Consider the following 19,370-nt stretch of genomic DNA (forward strand, 5'->3'; position numbering starts at 1 on the left):
AAATTTGAACTGCATTTTGAAGGCAGACCTTATTTGTACATTCTGCAGTTGTGTAGAATGTTTGCCAACATAGAAGGTATAGACAGAGAGAAATATGCTAATAGGACTTTCAAGTTCATACATGATTTATAGATGCAGATAAAACCAAATTAAAGCAAGAGTTGTGTATTTGTACCACATTACAGCTTGAGCCTGTCACATCTCAGATCTTTCTTTTTAGTTATGTGTTTTGTTAACAGCTGTATTTTACCAATTGTGTTCAAGTGTTAGAAAGTTTGTTTTGTTTATAAGGGACAACTTTCTGCATAGAAATTAGTATGTCAAAGAGATCTTCAAACGGATCAGGTGGGTCAAATGAATGAGAAGGTCTGTCTTGCAAGCTTTCCTAAATCCCTGGTAAAATGATTCCTATAAAACAGGAGTGAGTTTGTCTGCTTTTATTTTTTGTTTTTTGTTTTTAGAATGGGTAAAAAAGTAAAGAAGGAAGTAGAGCCTCCACCCAAGGATGTGGTAAGTTTATAAACTGCTATGTGCTATAAAATAAACATTACACAATTATAGCCAAAGCTCTGCCATCCTTACATAGTTTCTTACTCTCCCAGCTTACCCATGTTATTCTAAAAATGTATTTTAAAGATGATTCTGTTTCTGCTTTTCTTGGACAGCATACAAACCAGAGTAACTGGGCATGTATAGTTCTTTGTGGAGGTTGTTGTCTTTGGCAGGCTTTGCAAGTAGTAATGTATGAAACAATCCAGGCCTCTTTTTATTTGAAGAACAGTATTAGCTTTCCATTTGTAAAAATCAAAAGAGAAAGGAGAAGAGTGACCTGAAATTTGCCTGTCTTTTCAACTGTGTAGACATTCCCTTTCTTTAAGGATGGAAGCATTAAGATCCTAGATGGATCTGCAGAGGTTTTTACTGAATACAAAATTTTACAGGTATTTTGAATGACAATACTACATCTTCTGGATCTTATGCAAAGAGATACAGTTGTTACCAGAAAAACCTGAACTGCTGCTGTCATTGGAAGTGCTACAGTGACAAGTACAAGAACTGAAGCTAAATGTGAAATAATGGTAGTAATGTGACTTTTTTTTCAAAAGATGGAGATTAAGGGTCTGACACTAGCACACTTTTCAAGAGCGTAAATAAATTCAAAAGGTACAAGGAGACTCCCCAGAAGATAAAAGTTCAAAATATAGGTATTTTTAAAGTTGAATTGGTTTATTCAGAAAGAAGTAGAGGAAGTAAGACAGAAACATTGAAAAGGGTATAATATAAATTCTGTGTCAGATAATAACTAAATTAATGAAAATCAGGACCTCAATGAGTCCCACAGAGGAGCATGAAACTAAATCCAGTTCAGTACACTGTTTTAGAAAAGCAGTGGGTTTGTCTGTAAAGAGTGATAGTGCTGCAAGAGCTTTTTCAAAGGTCACAGAAAAATTGATCAGCAAAAACTACCTCACAATTTCAATATTAAATAAGCATAAATAATTTTGACTAAGATAGTAACATCCAATAGCCATGATGTCACTGAGGCATAGCAATTGATATCAGGTTTTGCCCAACTCTTCTGTGGAAACATGAATATTACAAATGTAATTCATAAGTGCCAGTCAATAATAAATGCTTATGAAAGGCGACTTGACATAAAACTTCAGTGTGAGAGGGTAAGAGAGGATAAATTGATCTAAAGCCATTTCTATATGGGATAACCTAGAAAATCAGGAGGAGACACAAAGATCTATGTGGATAGGAGTAATTAAAACAGGCCTGAATAATTAAAACTTAAATATCTTTGCAGTATAAGAAAAACAATTTAAAAGGCATGACAGTAGACGCAAGGCATACAGTTACTTGCGGTATTTAATATGTACCCTTTAGTACTAGGGAAATGGAGGGTAGAAAATTTCATTTTCAAAAAGAAATACATCCATAATGACAGAAAGTTTGTCTTCTGTGCTGTGCTAAGTGGTAGAAATAGTTTCTGAAAAAAACTGCATGGATAAATATGATAGTTATGGGGAGACTCAATACTGCTTGTGTAAAGGAAAGTTCAATCTCTAAAATCTGTTTGAATCCTTTAGAGGAGTCAGTGAGCACGTGCATAATGGTGATTGGGCTGACACAGTTATTTAGCTTTTTCAAAAGTTTTTAGACCAGGCTCTTCAGTCACGTAAACACTAAGAGGTAAAAAGGCACTCCTCTCCTGGCGATAATGTTTATAAAATAGAAAGCAAAGGTGAGAAAACAAATTACTGTTCAGGTGTCATAATGGAGACAGGTTTTAAGTGGAATGTCATGGGGTGTTCTGCAACCTGTGTCATCCAGTCTATCAGAATTAATGTGGATTCTTTCATGAAAATGGCAGCCTGTTACTAAGTAGGCAAAAAGGAATAAATATATTTCAAATTCCAGGAATAAAAGGCAAAACACCATGTCACTATCAAATGCATTATACATGCACATGATGAATACCATTAACAGTTCTGGTGTTTCCATCTCAAAAAAAGGTACAGTTGAAAAGTACTAAGAAAGACAACAAGAATAAACACAGTGTCTTCTATATTAGGAAAGATCAAAGGGAATAGGTTTCTTCATCCCCAAAAGGAAATGTCTGTGAAGAGGAATATCATAGAAACTTATAAAATGATGAATACAAAGAGAAGGCAAATGGGTGTAATTTATTTTGCTGTTTCTTATGGTGAACAAACTGTGGAGGACAAAATTACCAGGTTGTAAAACAAAGAAAAGGCACAACTCTTTATATGACCATTAAATTGTGATACTGGTGCCTCAGAATATTAACGATGGCTAAAAAATTTACTGGCTTCAAAGATTACTTACCAAATTAACTGGAAGGAAATTTTTCTTGGACCTTTTGAACACAGAGATAAAATCACTGACTCAAGGTTGCAGAGTGCTTCAGTCTGGGAGGAAATATAAGCAAATTCTAATAGTCTGCTTGCCCACACCTGTTACTGGCCTTTGCAAGAGAGCGAATGCTGGGCTAGATGGGTCTTTGGTCTGACTGGAAACGTATTTCATATTGTCTTCAATTTCAGGATAAATTGATGTAAACCAAAAACAAAACCCCAAATACTCTACAGTTTCTAATGGCTTTGAAGTCAAAGGTACACAAAAATAATGAACAAAGACATACAGAAATTTATGAATTGTAGCTTTCTCTTTCATTTAACTTGGCTTTTTCTTAATACAGACCAAATGTTGGAAATGTTGTTGCTTATAAACCAGTTAAATTTCTGTGTTTAATTCAAGGTTGTTTGTAACTTCAGAGGTATTATTCTAGCATGTAACCTGTCCTGTATGTGCCATTAAGGGAAGAGTCTGCAATGATGTATGAAGATTTAGGCACAAGTCTTGATTTTTTGGAAAAAAAAAAAAAAAAAGAGGGGGGACTCTAGCTATGCTGGCATTGTGATAAGCAAAAGTCATATCCAGTTCTGTGATGGTTTTGATAGTTTTGATGAACAGTGTTACTTCCCAGCAAATCACTGACTTTTTCAGGCCTCTGACTTGTTAAACATTATTTTAAACATTGATTTCAGTGACTCTTCTTACAGTGCTTTCAACACAAAGCTACTTCTAATAGGAAAGTGCCTATTGAATATTTCAGACAGTAGTAGTGAATGTAATGTCTATACAAAAGGGTAGAGATTAGACCAATTTCACTCTGCTCATTTGCCAACCCATCATTAAATCCTAGGAATTATCGCTGAATTGTAGTTTATATGATTACTTGTGAACATGAGACACAACAAAAATGGAGCAATGTAATAGTGTCTTTGGTATTAGGTCAATGTAAATAAATAACTGAGATTTTAAAACTCTTATTTCATATTTCATTTCTTATTACGCTTTATCTGAGATCAATCTTTGTGTTTGTTTATCTCTGGAGGATGAACAGCTTTCACTAAAAATTATGGTGTTATCCCATCACCAAGTGTTTGGCCAGACTCAGGAGATAATGTCTGTGCTTAAATTGTAGCACTTTCCTGGAGGATCATGTTCTGTCCGTGCAAGGACACAAATCTACAGAAGTAGAGAAGTATGAAGGTGGCTAAAGGGACAATTCTTTATATGCTTCTCATATGGGTAGAATGAATGAATTTTTTGCCTCCTTACAATCCAAAAATTAAATTCCCATAAAGAATTCCATCATTTTAGGCCCATCATTAAGATGTAATTTGGACCACTGTGCCACTATTTGATTTAATTCTTGTTGCTGAGTCATTGTTAAGCAAAATGACTTATGGTACAGTAACCTGATTATAATGTCTTTAAAAAGGAGCTTGTTTCCATGGCTTGTCCCACACCTCCAACTTGTCACAGCAAACATGAAGTTGGACAGTGTCTTCAAGTTTTCAGACCTGCTTGAAGCTAGGGAGACCAGTTAAGCACATTAGCCAGCCAGCCTCTTAACTGTTAGTGAAACTTAGATCTTGATCTTGCAGACTGTTAAATTGTGTGATATGCCTCGTGGAAGATGATGGAATTACTTAGATTTAAAAACCTACCAAAAAATTAATCTAGAAGTCTGGGTACTAGATCATATTTTGCCTTATTTTTGAAGAAGTCAGAGAAGGAGGAAGGAAAAAAGCCTCCTTTTTGTTCATTTTCCTTCTGGCACACTCATAATTTTTTGAAGATTTGCTCCAAGTAATTTCCTTGCTCGACAGCTGACACTTGTATGTATCTTCATGCCCTTATTGTTCAGCAACATGTGTCTCTGATGTAGCTATTAGCAGGTTTTTAACTGAAGTAAAACAAATAATGACATTTTAAAATATATACAGTATAAATATACATTGTAATAATATTTTAAAATAATTTGTACTGCTATCTTAAATTATTAATCTGTTGTATTTTAAAGATAAATACATTGATATTGAGAGACTGCATGACTCCAGTATCTAGTAGTTTCTGTGTATAACACAGATACTCTATAGACCTAAAGTGTGAGGACAGAAGACAGTTTTTCCATATTAAAAAATTATTTAAAATCCAAATAAGCTTAAAACTTTTTAATGGATAGAATTTTCAGAAATCCTTGAGTTTTGTTAAAGAATGAAAGGCTTTTTTAGAAGATTCCCTTGCTTAAGTGGTGTTAGCCCTAAAAGTCTATTAAGAGGGTGAAAACTGCCAGATTTTTTGGAAAATTTCCTTCTCTGTGAGAAAGGTCAGAAATGGAAACGAACAGTTTGTATAATTTCTAACTGGATACTTCAGCTAGTAGAAGATCATGGTGAGCTAGTGACCTGAGTGGATGAAGGCACAGGAAGGGTCTTTTTATAATTTTTTTAAGCAACCACAAAGTGTTAATGCCACAGAGTAACCAAATCCTCTTCTTTGGGCAACACCTAAGTTCATAGACTGTGCACAGCTGCTTAAGGGAAACTTATCATGTTTGGTTCTGAAGCTGCAGGATGCTCTTCCATGTGTAACAAAATTATATCGTTTGTTGCCTTGAAGACTTCCTAGATGTACAGGGAAGCATTAAAGTTTTCCCAAAATCTTCATATGAGATGAAATCATGATTACATTTGGAAGTCAATTATTCTTTCTTATTTTTCAACAATGTCTCAAATTGTTATTAAAAACTTAGTATCTCCAAGTAAATAGCAACTTATGTTAGTATTTCTGATTCAGTGTAGATCTCAAACTAGATTATTTTTTTAATGAAATGTGGGAGTCTACTGCAGCACACAGGAAGACTCAGTATAAATCAAACTATTCCTTCTTTTTTGTTTGTTTGTAGTTTGATCCTTTATTGATTGAAAGCAAAACAGCAGCAACAGTTGTGCTGATGCTTAGTTCTCCTGAGAATGAAGTTTTGGCCAAAGCATGTGATGCTCTGTATAAATTTGCATCAAAAGGTTAGTCTTTTTGCAATGAACTGCTTAGATTTTGAAGTAGTTCACAAATTTTTAATTTCCTAGCAGTGAAATCTTCATTTAATCTCAAAGGTTTTGGGGGTTTTCTGAAATATCTATCAAACCTGTATTTGCAGTTGTAAAGAACTCCTGTAGTTTGCATGAAGGAAACTGATAATTTTGTTGTGGGATTTTACACTCTCTCTCTAACAGCTTGGTTTAAATATAACCTAGATCTGTTCTGTTATAAGCAACATACCTGCATCTGGGAAAGAGATTATTTTTTTTGTATTACAGATCTGAAAGATGTTTTGGTTCAGCTTGATGTGGCAAGCTTGGCAGAGGGCATGCAACCAAATCTTGAATATGTGAAGAGAGAATTTGGACTGTTGGGAGACAGCTATGAACCGTACACCATAAACTCTTGTTGGCTCCTGCCCTGCTGTTCACACTAAAATGTGACACACTTCAAAGGACAGATATTTAATTTTTCTGGATCTACTAAATGAATAATACTTTAAATTGTTCATGCAGATATTCCTGCAATCTTCCAGAAGACTAGTCTGTAGCTTTGCAGTGTGGCACAGGAGGAGTTATTTTCACTTTGCAGTTAATTTATTTCTTGAATTTTGCTAGTAAATTAAACCCCATTCTTCAATAAAAAATAGTTCTTGTATTTTAATTGTTCTGGCCTGAGAATGAGCATCATTCCACAATTTCTTCTCACATTGCTCACTTGTAGCCAGAAAGAATAGGCATGGTTCATTAGAAAATTAATTATAAAGCTGTTGTGGGAAGTAAGAATAGGAGTAGGTTTTGGATTTTGTTTCTTGGATTTGGGGTGGTTTTTGAGTGAGCAGGAACAGAAGGCTGTAATTGTACAAAATGCTTCTGTTCTTTGCATGTCCAGAGCCTATTCAGCTACAAAGTGCTCCATTCTCAGGTGACAGAAATCTCCTCTGGGACTTAATGATCCTGGTAGTTGCTTCAGTTGAGGAGTAGTGGAGATCCACAGAATGAATTAGCTGTTATTTTGAGGAAGATGAAATTGGGAGGCAAGAAAAGAGGAAAATAAAATTAGGTTCTTAATGATATCATTCACATGTACTTTGCTAAATAGAAAGCTATCCTTTGTTCTACCACTGCAGTCTCCCAACAAATTAGTTGGGTGTCCAACAGACAAAAGCATCCTTTGCTTTACAAATGTGAATTAATCCTAGGTACTATTAATCCTTGATGTTATTTGACACATGTTTATTTGGAGTGTAGATTACACAATCTCCCCAGGTCCTGTCCAGGCCTTTTTTCTTTTATTCTACAGTCTGATAAAAGATCGGTAGCTGTTTTACTTTGTTACATTAAAACTGTGAGCTTATTGCATTTTTATATAACTTTTAACCTAATTACTCTTCAGGTGATGAAAACAAAGTGACACTTCTTGGTCTTGGAGCAGTGGAACGTCTGTATAAACTCATCTCACATGAAGATCCAATTGTACGCAGAAATGCCATCATGGTATTTGGCATCATGGCTTCTAATCGTAAGAGTCTCCATTTTTAAATATTTTTCAGTGTGTATGAGTGTCATCGTCAAAACAATACGTTGCCCATGTGAAAAAGTCTTACATTAACAGCCTAGAATAAAGGAACAAATTGAACTAGAGTGAACTCCACTGATTTTGAAAAAAAAATTACAAGAGAAGTTTTTTCCAACCCGTATTTTTGTTTTCACAGGGCAAAGTGAAATAGTTTAATACTGGGGTTATGTCTGTCAGGGAAAGCCTGACTACATAAGATGCCCGCCAATGTGGATATGACACAGTCTTCTCTTTCACAAAAGTTGGAAGAGAGGATAAAGTAGTATTTTTCATCTACAGAAAATGCTGTGGTTAAACATCAGTTGTTACTTCAGGCATTAGTGTAACTACAATGATAAGGGAGAAAATGTGTTAAATTTATAGAGCTAACTCAAGTATTGATGGCAGAAAAAGCTGAACTGTCAAGCATGGGCATGCATATTTGCCCATCTTCTTTCACAGGTCAGTGCTGCTGTAAATATTTTGTTATCTGTATCTGAGCTAGTGAAATTCAAGTAGTCTTGAATATGTCTCAGAGACATTGCATTCACCGCAAGGTAGTAAATCTGCTGTAGCCATACCATTATTAAATGATTAAACCACAGTATATGCAGATTTTCTTGTACCTTTTTATAAGGTGAGAATGGATGTATTACATCCATGCTGGGTGGCTCATTGCCAGATGATCAAGCTGCAGTGAGTGCTAGGTAGACATACCTGAAGATGATGATGTAAGGTTGAGTTTCAGTGGCTGTTATTTTTACATTGCTTTATAAACCTACGTCTAATTAATATAATCAATAAGGTCTTACTTTGGTAGATGTTGTACCCAATTGTTTTCCATGGTGGTCTCCTAACCACTATTTAAGTCTTTTCATCAGCTGCTATCTGCTTTTCATGTTGTGCTGGACCTCATGATCTTTACCTTACTTTCAACTCAGCACTAGCACATAGTCATTCCCTTCAGACCTTGGTTTCCAACGCTGCTGCACAAACATGGATTTGAATGGCTGAAAATCTTCCATTTTTATTCACATCTTAATTGTTTTTTTCTTTAAAAGTAAATGCAACTCATACTTTTTTTCTTACGTTTCAACACTGTAATGTGTTGATCATAACATTGCCCTGTAAAATCACATGTAGTCTGTCCCAAAGGATGCTTTTTGGTTATTCAGTGATTGTGGTTTTGCTAGTTTGCCATTGACAGCAATAAAAACCCATTCTGCAAGTCTTTACTGTGATTTCAATAAGACCTATGAAATTCATGTTTTCGGTTTGCAGTGTGGGCTGTGTTACCATGAAATTAGAAAGTGACAGCTTGAAAATTAAATAATGGAAGGATTGCTTTTAGTTTGATAGTTTTAACCACAGATAATTTTAGGTATTGGGATATGACTTCTTTGACAACTAAAACTGTGCAATATTTAGTCAGAACCTGCTAGATGCAAATATTTTGAATGAAGTTTCAATAGAGTATTGAGGAACTTCATATATATCAAATGTCAAAAATATTGTCTGATACTTGAAAATCTCCTCTGTGTTTTCTGGGCCCATTATGATCTTGGTATAACTTCAGTTATGTGTTATTCCCAGTCAGATCGTTTTGTCACTCAGGGAGTAACCATAAGGGCATTTGCCTTGGAGCAGAATCTGTTTCTTTACTCAGACAAGAACGCCAAATGAAAGGCTTCATATTTGTGTTTATTTCATTGTAGATGATGTCAAGAAGTTACTGAGGGAACTGGATGTCACAAGTTCACTTATATCACAGCTGGCACCAGAAGGTAGCTTGCAGTATTCATTCCTTGTGCAAAAATACACTCAGAAGTAATTATGATTGCCATTTGATCAGACAATAAAGTCTTCCTTGCAACTTATGATTGGTCATACTATGTGTTAAATAGGTAATTGCTTTTATAGGAGTAGCCCTGTTACTCACCGAGTAGTGTTTTATGTCATACAGATGGAGCAACATGATTATGGCAATGTTAGATATGATTAACAGCTATTGTTTATTGACTTTAAATAATATTGTGAACCACTCAGTTAGTGAACATACACTGTGCTGAATCAAATTTGATCAAAATATTTTTTTTTTCCCCACAGAAGATGTAGTTATCCATGAATTTGCTACTCTCTGTCTAGCACATATGGCTGTTGAATATACTACTAAAGTGCAAATATTTGAGCAAGGTGGATTAGAACCACTTATCAGACTGCTAGGTAGCCCTGATCCTGACGTTAAGAAGAATTCAGTTGAATGTATCTATCTCCTGGTGCAGGTAAAGTTTGTTGTTGTTTTAAATTAGAGGCAGATAAGCACTTCCCCCCACCCCCAGCCCTTTAAGGTTAATAATTATTTAGTTCCTTTACTCCCCAGTGTTTATCAATGTATTTGAAAACATGACACCAAAGTCCCTGTTACAGTAGTTATGAATATAGATGATTTGGCTATGATTCTGTTGAACTTAATGCAATTATCCATGCTATACAGCAATGTGAGATCAGAATCAGATTCAGATTTTTTTTAATTAATATTAATTTGTTTTCTTAGTTGGAAATTGTTAATCTCTGTAATAAGAGTTATAACCTGTCTATCCAAAAGCTTGAAATAATCCTGTAAATGAAAGAACTAACAATTGCGTTGTGCCTTGTTTTAGCCAGCAAGTCCATAGCCACAATTTTGAACATCTTTTTAATGAAAGGTGAATGCTGTCAACAGCTACTTTCCATGCTGGGAGGAATAGATTTGTTATTGGCTACTTTCACACTCAGCACTAATGTCATCCATATGCTGCTTAGCAAAAGAATGGTGCATTTGTATGGCAGTTCTCTTCCGTGGCTTAAGCGAATCAATTCAATAATGAATTCAGTTTATAACTCTATCTCTTTTGGGGCATCAGAGCATGTCTATTCAGAATCACATTTTACTCTTTCTCCTTTTTTACTATCTCACTGTCTTTGTTGCAGGGTATATCTGGATAACTGCACCTGGTGCTTGCTTATATTGATAAGGATAATTGCATGCTGCACATGTGCAATAAGCTATTTAAAAGCAAATTGTAATTTATTTAATTTTTTCTATTTTAATATAATCTACTACTGTCTTTTTATTAAGCTGCATACCCACTGTTTAAAGTTGAAATTTTAACTAAAACAAAAAGAAGATATAACCAGGCAACTACAGCAGAGTGCAAAATCTATTTTCCCCCCACTAAGGTAAATAAAAATGATGAAACTAAATTTGAAAAACTTTCTTGAAGAAACATGTATGTTGATACAAAAATGGATAAACCAAGAGTATACAGGCTTCCTTAGACGGGACTAGATTCTGTAGTGTGTACTTCGGTCATGCAAAAAAAATTGGAATTTAAGGTTGATTAAGGCTTGATTATATTAAATATGATTCTTAGCTGAAAAGAAAGAAATCTTCAGAACTGGAAGCTCTGGGATATTGACTTATTTTCTGTGTTTGAAATCAGATTTTTAGTGTTCTTTCTGCAAAGTCAGAAATTGATGTACTGTTACATTCTCTATCACTAACATTCTTTGTTGAATATTTTACTGCAGGATTTTCAAAGCCGTGCTGCAGTTCGTGCACTGAATGTAATTCCACCCTTGCTGGAACTACTGAAATCTGAATACCCAGTTATTCAGTTGTTAGCCCTTAAAACCTTAGAAGTAATTAGCAAAGACAGAGAAACCAGGATAATGCTCGGAGAAAATAAAGGATTAGATTGTCTTCTGAGGATACTGGAAACCAATGTACAGTTTACTTGCCTTAAAAGTTTTTTGTTCTTGCTGCTAATGTTTGTATGACTAATGAGAAATAATACTTGTGTTGTGGAAGAATGATAAAAGAAGAAAGAGCTCCTTACTTGGAGCTAAATGTGATAGAAATAGGATAAGCTAGAATACCTAACTTAATAAGAAAGGGAGCAAAGAGATTCACCAGAATGTTTATATTTGGTTTATTGCTTTATTGCTATTAGTAATACTAGTTTGCATTTACTGTCCATTTCTCAAAGTATTGTAAATATCAGAAAAATTCACCATATAGCTTTTTATATGATGTTTTCTCAAAATTTTCTATTATATGCTGAAATCTGGTGCTGGTTCCTACTTTGAACACAGATTATTTTTTTTCTGAATTGTCTTTGATATCAATGGCCTTAAATATAATTTCCTACCTTGGAAATTTCATTGTTTATGTCATTATGAGTCTCATTTTAGTGCTTCATGAGTTCAGATGTCACCATAGGAAATATAATGCGTGGACGAATCTGTGAAGTTTCTGAAATTTTAAGATGACAGGTCCTTTCTGAATACCTGCCTAACCCACTTTGATGTAAATGAGAAACTTTCTGGGTTTTTACTGTTTTTGATAAATTGTGTTGCATCCTAACGTATATCAAAGAAATTATACAAAAAATATGAGTATGAAAGTATGTACCTTGCAGTATGAATAAACTGTCCAGATGAAAGTTATGACAATCATCTGACAAAGTTAAAAGACAAAGATATTTTAATCATGATTTTAAGGTTATTTGTTTGGGGTTTTTTCCTTATTAGGAATTCAGTGATCTACATGCGGAAGCTCTTGCTGTGTTGGGAAATTGCCTTGAAGATGTGCATACTCTGCAACTGATTCAGCAGACAGGAGGCCTTAAAAAGCTACTTTCATTTATAGGAGTCTCTACTGTCCCCGATATTCAGAAGAATGCAGCAAAGGCAATTACCAAAGCAGCTTATGACTGTATGTGACTTTATAAAAATCCATGCACATGTATTTGTTAATGAAGTAAATTTTCATCCAGGATGAGGCCATCTTACCCAGTTGAGGGTAGTCCTTGTGCTGAGGAACACAATAGCAAGAATGAGTACAGTGATGAATCTTGCCAATCAGAGCAGCAGTTCTATGCTAGGCTATATATGTATATGAAAATGTTTAGATTTTGCCTCAATTTGTTTTCAAATATAATATATTCTTGCAAAATGCTGTCCTCAAAATAGAAAATGGAGCTCTAAAAATATGATCTTTATCTTTCTTTTAATGATGCCAGGTAGGTAACTGCCATCTAAACCCACCTTCACATACTATTTCTCATCACTATTAGTTAAGACCTAATTGCAAGCTTACTTCCTTTTGCATACAACTGCTTGTCTAAATGTCAGGCAGTTTCAAGTACAAGTTCCTTCAACAGGGGCATGAAAAAAAGCCTTTCAGATGGCTTGCAGATTAATATTCCCAGTGGAGTTAAATAGTTTCGTTGTCATATTTATATAATTATTCATCCTATAGTTCTTTTTTATACACTTTTCTTTAATTCATGAAGGAATTCTGAATTGGACAGAACATGCTCATCATTTTTGCCCACAAGGATGCTCTTTAAATAAATTACATCTGAAATGCCTTCCTTGCATTGGCTTCTGAGTTGCAACATATGCCTAGTAGGTAGTGCTGTGTAACAAAACGCAATATAAGAAGTAACATTCTTCTGTCTACAGAAGATTTTAATTCTGTCAAGGGATTTTGATGACAGTAACTATGACAGTACAGCTTAAATACTTCATTCATATTTTTATAATCTTGTTGTTGAATTATGCCTTTAATTTATTTGTATTTTACAAATATGTTATCTAATTTAACACATGGCTAAAATAATCTCTCCTTTCTACAGTATTTCAGACCTCCTTTCTTCTCTCCCCACCCTATCTTTCCAATTCTTTTCTCACCTAGCTTAGTTTGACGTCCTGAATATTTGTAATTATTTAGGTTGCAAATGATACATGAAAAGAGTGGAGTCTACCTTTCCTAGTATTCTGTGGATTTCTGTGTGCTTTTATCTTGATTTATTGGAAGCTTTGCACGCCACTGAAAATTATTTTCATTAATGTTTAAGTATCAAAGATAGGAAGGGACCTTCTTATGCCAGATTTTTCTTTGTGTATTTTCCTGTATTGTTATTTTATTATGCTACTTAGGACTGTCAGTATCATTTTTATAGTCCTGTGACAGGCTTATAAGTAGTATGCTAAGCAGATTTATATTTACTCCTACTACTTCCTACTGCATCTTACTCCTTTTTCATATTTATTTTCAAATAAGCATAGCCGCCTTTTCCTCTTTCACACCTTTTTCAGTTTTTGTGGCCTAATATTTTAGCAGCTGTTAGTAGAAGCATGTCTGAACACAACATTTTTAAAGCACAGTGGCAAGAACTGCACATAATATATTACAGTACTGCCTATGATCTTATATCATGGGATGTTACCGTCAGTGAAGATGCATCTTCTTGTCATACTCCTTTACAAATGGAGTCAATGTGGTTTCATTATAAAGGTTTGCTCTCTTCTTCAGGCTATGACAGTTGGTATGGATGCAGCAAGCTGGGAAAATAGATCAAAAGAAGATTTAAAATATTTGCTTCCAAGCTGCAGAATTTGGTAACAAACAGTTAGACAAAAGGGAACATGTTGTACTGGTGCAGTGAAAAACACAGTCCAGTAAACTTGCTGCTCAACATGGCTCCCAGAAGTATTAAATTTATTTCAAATATATAGAGCTACTGGTCTAAAGTCAGCCTTCCAGTGGGAAGACAAGTGGCATTGAGGCCATTATAAGAAATAGTCCAAGTGCAAAAAGAAAACAAATATTTTCAGTTCTTGTCTTTTGGATTCTGGTTGTAAATTTATTAAACAGCCTATCCAAACAGCAACACTAATGTATACTATATAATACTTGCATTGATGTAAATCTAATATAATACAACACAGCTCCAGATTCTTTTATGACTTTTTCATTAAATTGGCAATAGCCATACAGTAGCCCACATTCTTCATGTTTGATAATTGTGGTTGCAGTTTACCAACATGTCCCGCATACTTGAGGAAAAAAATACTGCTTTTCACTGAAATGAAAAACTTAGTTCTGCTATGATAGAACATGTACTCAGCTGTTTTTTTAATCCTGGAAGTTGAGTATACAACAGTGTCTGGTTTTGAATTACGGTTGAAGGATGGAATCTACTTTTGGTTTTTTCCTGATAGATGTGATCATAGCAAACAGTTTTGTTTTATGTTCCTTTCAACCCTTTGGAAAGGGACTCCTGTATCTTTTTGGTTTTGTTGTGACAATACAGATGTATCACTTAAAAGCTATTCTCAATATCAGAATAAATTACATGGTGTAAACACTATATTCAATTTTAAATAGCACCTTTAGGATGCTGCTCTGTTTTAAGTAAATTAATATTGATCAAATTTCTATACATAATCATTATCCCTTTGCCCCTGAAGATTTTTGTTCTGCAAAATAATTTTGAATGTAATGTATTAATTTATCACTGGTTTTATTTTGTACGTTCAGAATTGCAGTGGTGAATTTACTGTGATTCTCTCCTTGCCCAGCAAATAATGCTGTCATTTCCAAATGCAAAATACAATTTAATGCTATAAATTATTGAATATCTGTGAGTAGATTATTTGGACGGTTGATTAAGTAGAGCCTGACTTTCCCCTGACAATGCCAGACACACCAGCAGCAACAAAATCCTATGGAGTGTGTATGGAGAAAGTGTTGATCATGCTCATTTGAGTCTGGCCTCACTGTGCCAAACTTCTGGTTTGAATCTTCCCACTATTTACATGTATCTAGATGCAAATCCTTTCTAAAAGGAGCATGCGTAGCCAGATTAACATATGCTTTTTCATAATACAGGTTTGTATTCATCTGGGTTATCTCAACTCACAATCAGTGAGAGGTCATGGTACTATTTAATATTAACTTTTTTTCATTTCATATTGGTATAAATAATTCCATAAGGTGATGACAGTGAGCTGAATAGTTAATCAGTAGAAGTCTGATCATGATTCGGGGTAAGGGGAAGTAGGAAAATATATTGAAAAACAAAGGTTGGCTCATGATGGGGTCAATGCATGAAAAACTGGACAGAAGTGTTGGTACTCCAGATCCACTTAGTTGGGTATGCCTAAGTATTTTACTTCATGTTAAATCAATGTATTGAAATTACTTAGGGGTCAAGAAATTTGTCACAATAAATATGATGTTGGCACTGACGTGAGAAGTGCTTAAGTACAAAGGATGCTTTTCATTTCTACATTCTTTTCTGTACTAAAGGAAATAGAAGAAACATCATAGAGAGGTGATCTGCAGAAAATATTCATCCCTTACATAGAATTGGCACCTGGATCTTAAAATATTAATAATTTTCACCTGTCTAGCTAGCTAAATATAGGTGCATACTCTTTACTGTTAATTCAAATCTAAAATCTATTTTTCCACATTACTGAAAAATGCTTTATTCTGTTTAAAATTTTTTAAATCACTGTTTTCACTCATTCAAATGAATTACATTATTATTATTATTTCATAGAGGTAAAAATTATGTTTAAAATCAAACACCTATAATCTGCCTTCAGAAGCAAGAATAATTTTTAAGGAAATTTGTATAGTAGTAAGTAATTTGCTGTACAAGAACCAAATTACTGATGCATGAAGAACCTCTAGAGATCGTTATTGGGGATTATGGACTACTTTGGCAAGCAACAGGCCAGCAGCATACTTGATGACTTGTCAAAATGGTCTGTAATCCCATTTAAGGCCTTCTCCTGAGAGCTGGCCTGATACACATCAAAGTTGTGGCCAAGGTTCTGCAGACACTTAAAATCCTCTCTGTTTTATTTGTTGCATCTTTTGCTTTGTGATTTCAGTTGCATATTTCTGATGATTCTAAAAATACTTAAAACTGAGCTACAGAGGGGAAAACAGCTAGCCATCTCACATAGGTGCACTGAGTCATTCCTGCTGTAACTAGATTTTCAATCAAACTTTCTTTTCATTGGCTTTGTGGACTTCTATTTGTTTACTTTTACTCACTATGGATTCACGGATTCAGTTTTGTTTAAAAGAATACTTACAAGTTTTTTCTTTCCTTTTTAAACTTTTTAAACAGTCCAAATAAGGGAATGATCCCTCAAAACGTTAGTAAACACTGGTAGAATTTCCAAATGTGTTCAAGTCCTACTACTTCTCAGTTCCTGAATATCTTTGATACATTGGAAAATTTTACCATATAGATATACCTTACAGAATGTAATGAGTCTGCTTTAAATTGTGCATATGGTTAAATGTTTATTGACCCTCATAATGGTAGAGCTGTGCTGTCCAGTGCTTCTGGCTGAGAAAGTTTCACTTGGGGCTCTTTCTAAACAAACACCTGCACTTCTGATCTCATCCATTTTGAGATGAGTGAGTTGATTAGTATAATTGTTAGATGTCTGTAGACACTTTGAGATGCTCTATGTTGTTACCTGTGTAGAGGAAGGGAATATTTATGTCCTTCCTTAGCTGCTGCCAATCATTGTAATATAGGTCAGCAGTAAGCCCTGCATCAGCAGGCTAAACTACAAAATCTAAATGCTTTGCAAAGTGTCCATTAATGAAGAACCACAAGGCATGCAGAATTTTAAAATTCAGTTTTTAACACCCCTTGCCTGTTTTTTGTCTGTTCTAGTGTATTAATTGGTAGTCCACAAAGTTTGAATGTACATTTACTAGTACATTCTTCAATTTTATGCATTTGGACTTCGTTAGCATAAACCAAAGTTTTGACCAAAGTCCTGAGTAAATATGATCTGTTTAATTGGAAAAGCTGTTTTCATCAAGCCTGTATGCATTCTGCAGCCTTAAGTCTTATAAAGAACAAACTGTGCATTCTGTTGGGTTACATATGTTTAAAGCTGTATTTAATAGTCACCTTTTGGGTTGGATTCAGAGTTCACTGAAGTCTAATTGGTTTTGGGTCAGGTCCTTTGTGTACATTTCTTAATTGCTGGTGCCTCTGTTACTAAACTGTTTCCATTTTCACGGTATCAAAAGCAAGTGTTATGTTAGAATCAACTATATGAAATTAAAATCACATCCTTTCACTGATTTGGAAAATGAACGCAGATTAATACTATTGTTCTTTTTCATTTAAAGCTGAAAATAGAAAAATCTTAAATGAGGAAGAGGTTGAGAAGTATCTCATAAACCTTTTGGAAATTGATAATGATGAAGTGAAAGTTGTTGCTTCCCAAGCAATTTCTGCCATGTGTGAGAATTTAGCTAGCAAACATGCATTTGGACTCCAGGGTAAGTAAGGTGGGAAGGGATGAACTGAGAATCTGTGCTTTTGCTTTAATAAGGAGCATATTATACTTTTGCAGACTGCCATGGTTTGTTTAAAGGTTTATGTATACAACTGTTTCTTTCAAAGGGATTCCCCAGCTAGTACAGTTGCTAAGCAGTGACAATGAAGAGGTAAAAGAAGCTGCAGTGACAGCATTAGCTAATTTGACAGCAGCCAGTCCTAGGAATGCAAGGTGAGTCTGCAATAATTAAATTATTATTTAAAACACTAATCTGAACACAAGTGATAATATTTTGATTTTTAAAGAATGCCTCATCTTGTCCTTATCCTGCAAGGCAGGTCTATTTGAATTTGACTGTAAGGCACTTCTTGGTTCTTATGAGTCATCTGGAATAGGTTGGTTCTCATCAGTGTTACAAGAGTTACACTACCTGTACTATCATTTGCTTTATCAAGGAAAGGTATGAAGCAGATGTAATGAAAGCAGAGATAAAAATCATGTTTTGAAGAGAACATATGAAGAAAATATGTCTTGTAATCTAAGGCATTAAATGTAGGGTATTTTTTGAAAATTCAGTATCACTAAGGTATCCTTTAAAATGTGATGGTTCATGCAACTTTGTTGACGGATGTAAACCCAGTCTTTGAGGGAGATGGCACTCAGATATTCTGAATATTGCCATTGTCTTTCTTTTTTTACTGTTTCCCAAGTAATAGAGAATGCTCATAGTTCATTCTCTAAAGGAAATGTAATTTCAGTATCCGAAATAACTAACAAAGGATGGCCAGTTGACTATAAGTTCCAAAATAATTGTATCAACTAAATTCTACTGTCAGTTGAAGAGTTCTGTTACCCCAGCTCTATTAAAAGTTCTGTTCAGGGAAAAGAAACAGAGCAGTCTGACGTATATGAGCAATCACATGTAACTAACAAACCATAAAATAAAATTCCTTAAAAGTTTCCTGGAATATACTTAAGGAAGTTGTAATCCATTCACAGGCATTCTTTGAAGTGAAAAAGTAAAATAACTCACCAAATAAATTATTTGTTTCAATTTATTGATTCAGCTCTATAGTCACCAGTATTCACTTAATGTTACCAGATGGAGCCATAATTTGACACAAGAGAATAATACTCTGTTCTCAGATTCACGTAGTAGACTTTTTTTGCCTGATATTCTGCTCTCCTCATGTGCATGACTCTTCAGTTGGTGTCAGTGGGAGTCATACACACATAAAAAGAGCACAGTACTGGAGTCTAGGGGTCAAACTTTCAGGTCTGCTACAGCTGTTTCTCGTAGCGCAGCCCTTTGAGGTTTCACATTGTGAAAAGGGAATCTCTGGAGAGTTTTGAGTTGGTATAGCAGCTTATGCCAATTCATTCAGTTTCTTTTGCCAAGGAGATAGTCAGGACATTGTTTAGCTCAACTGCTAGAACAATTCTCTGAGACCTCAGGCAGGGAAATAGCTGTCTCTGTTCCTCTGCATTATAATGAAGTCCGTATTTGTTTCTTGCTGGGCAGAGTCAGGAAATTGTAAAGGTGGCTTACATATACTTCTCTCTCTTTGCAATCCAGCTCCAAGTACAATATGGAAGCACCAGATAATCTAATCACAAGTCTTCTGTGAAAATCAGGAAGCAATAATTTACATTAAATATGTATATTGGATGAATGCCATGTGACTATATAATTACTTCAAAGCTTCATTTCTAAATCAAAACCATTAATAAGTCATAGA

The 19,370-nt window shown here is 34.7% G+C and overlaps 1 protein-coding gene across 1 annotated transcript in view; it reads left to right on the top strand.

The window, feature by feature from the left end:
- Positions 1–462: 462 nt before the first annotated feature.
- ARMC3 (armadillo repeat containing 3) overlaps positions 463–19,370 on the top strand; it is a 48,409-nt gene continuing 29,501 nt past the window's right edge. The window contains 9 exon segments of the mRNA XM_040593710.1: positions 463–510; positions 5,786–5,903; positions 7,315–7,440; positions 9,192–9,260; positions 9,583–9,758; positions 11,047–11,241; positions 12,049–12,232; positions 17,480–17,632; positions 17,757–17,862. Coding sequence (XP_040449644.1) covers positions 463–510; positions 5,786–5,903; positions 7,315–7,440; positions 9,192–9,260; positions 9,583–9,758; positions 11,047–11,241; positions 12,049–12,232; positions 17,480–17,632; positions 17,757–17,862 — 1,175 coding nt within the window.

The sequence above is a fragment of the Falco naumanni genome, chromosome 4, assembly GCF_017639655.2.
Source record: "Falco naumanni isolate bFalNau1 chromosome 4, bFalNau1.pat, whole genome shotgun sequence".
Lineage (NCBI taxonomy): Eukaryota > Metazoa > Chordata > Aves > Falconiformes > Falconidae > Falco > Falco naumanni.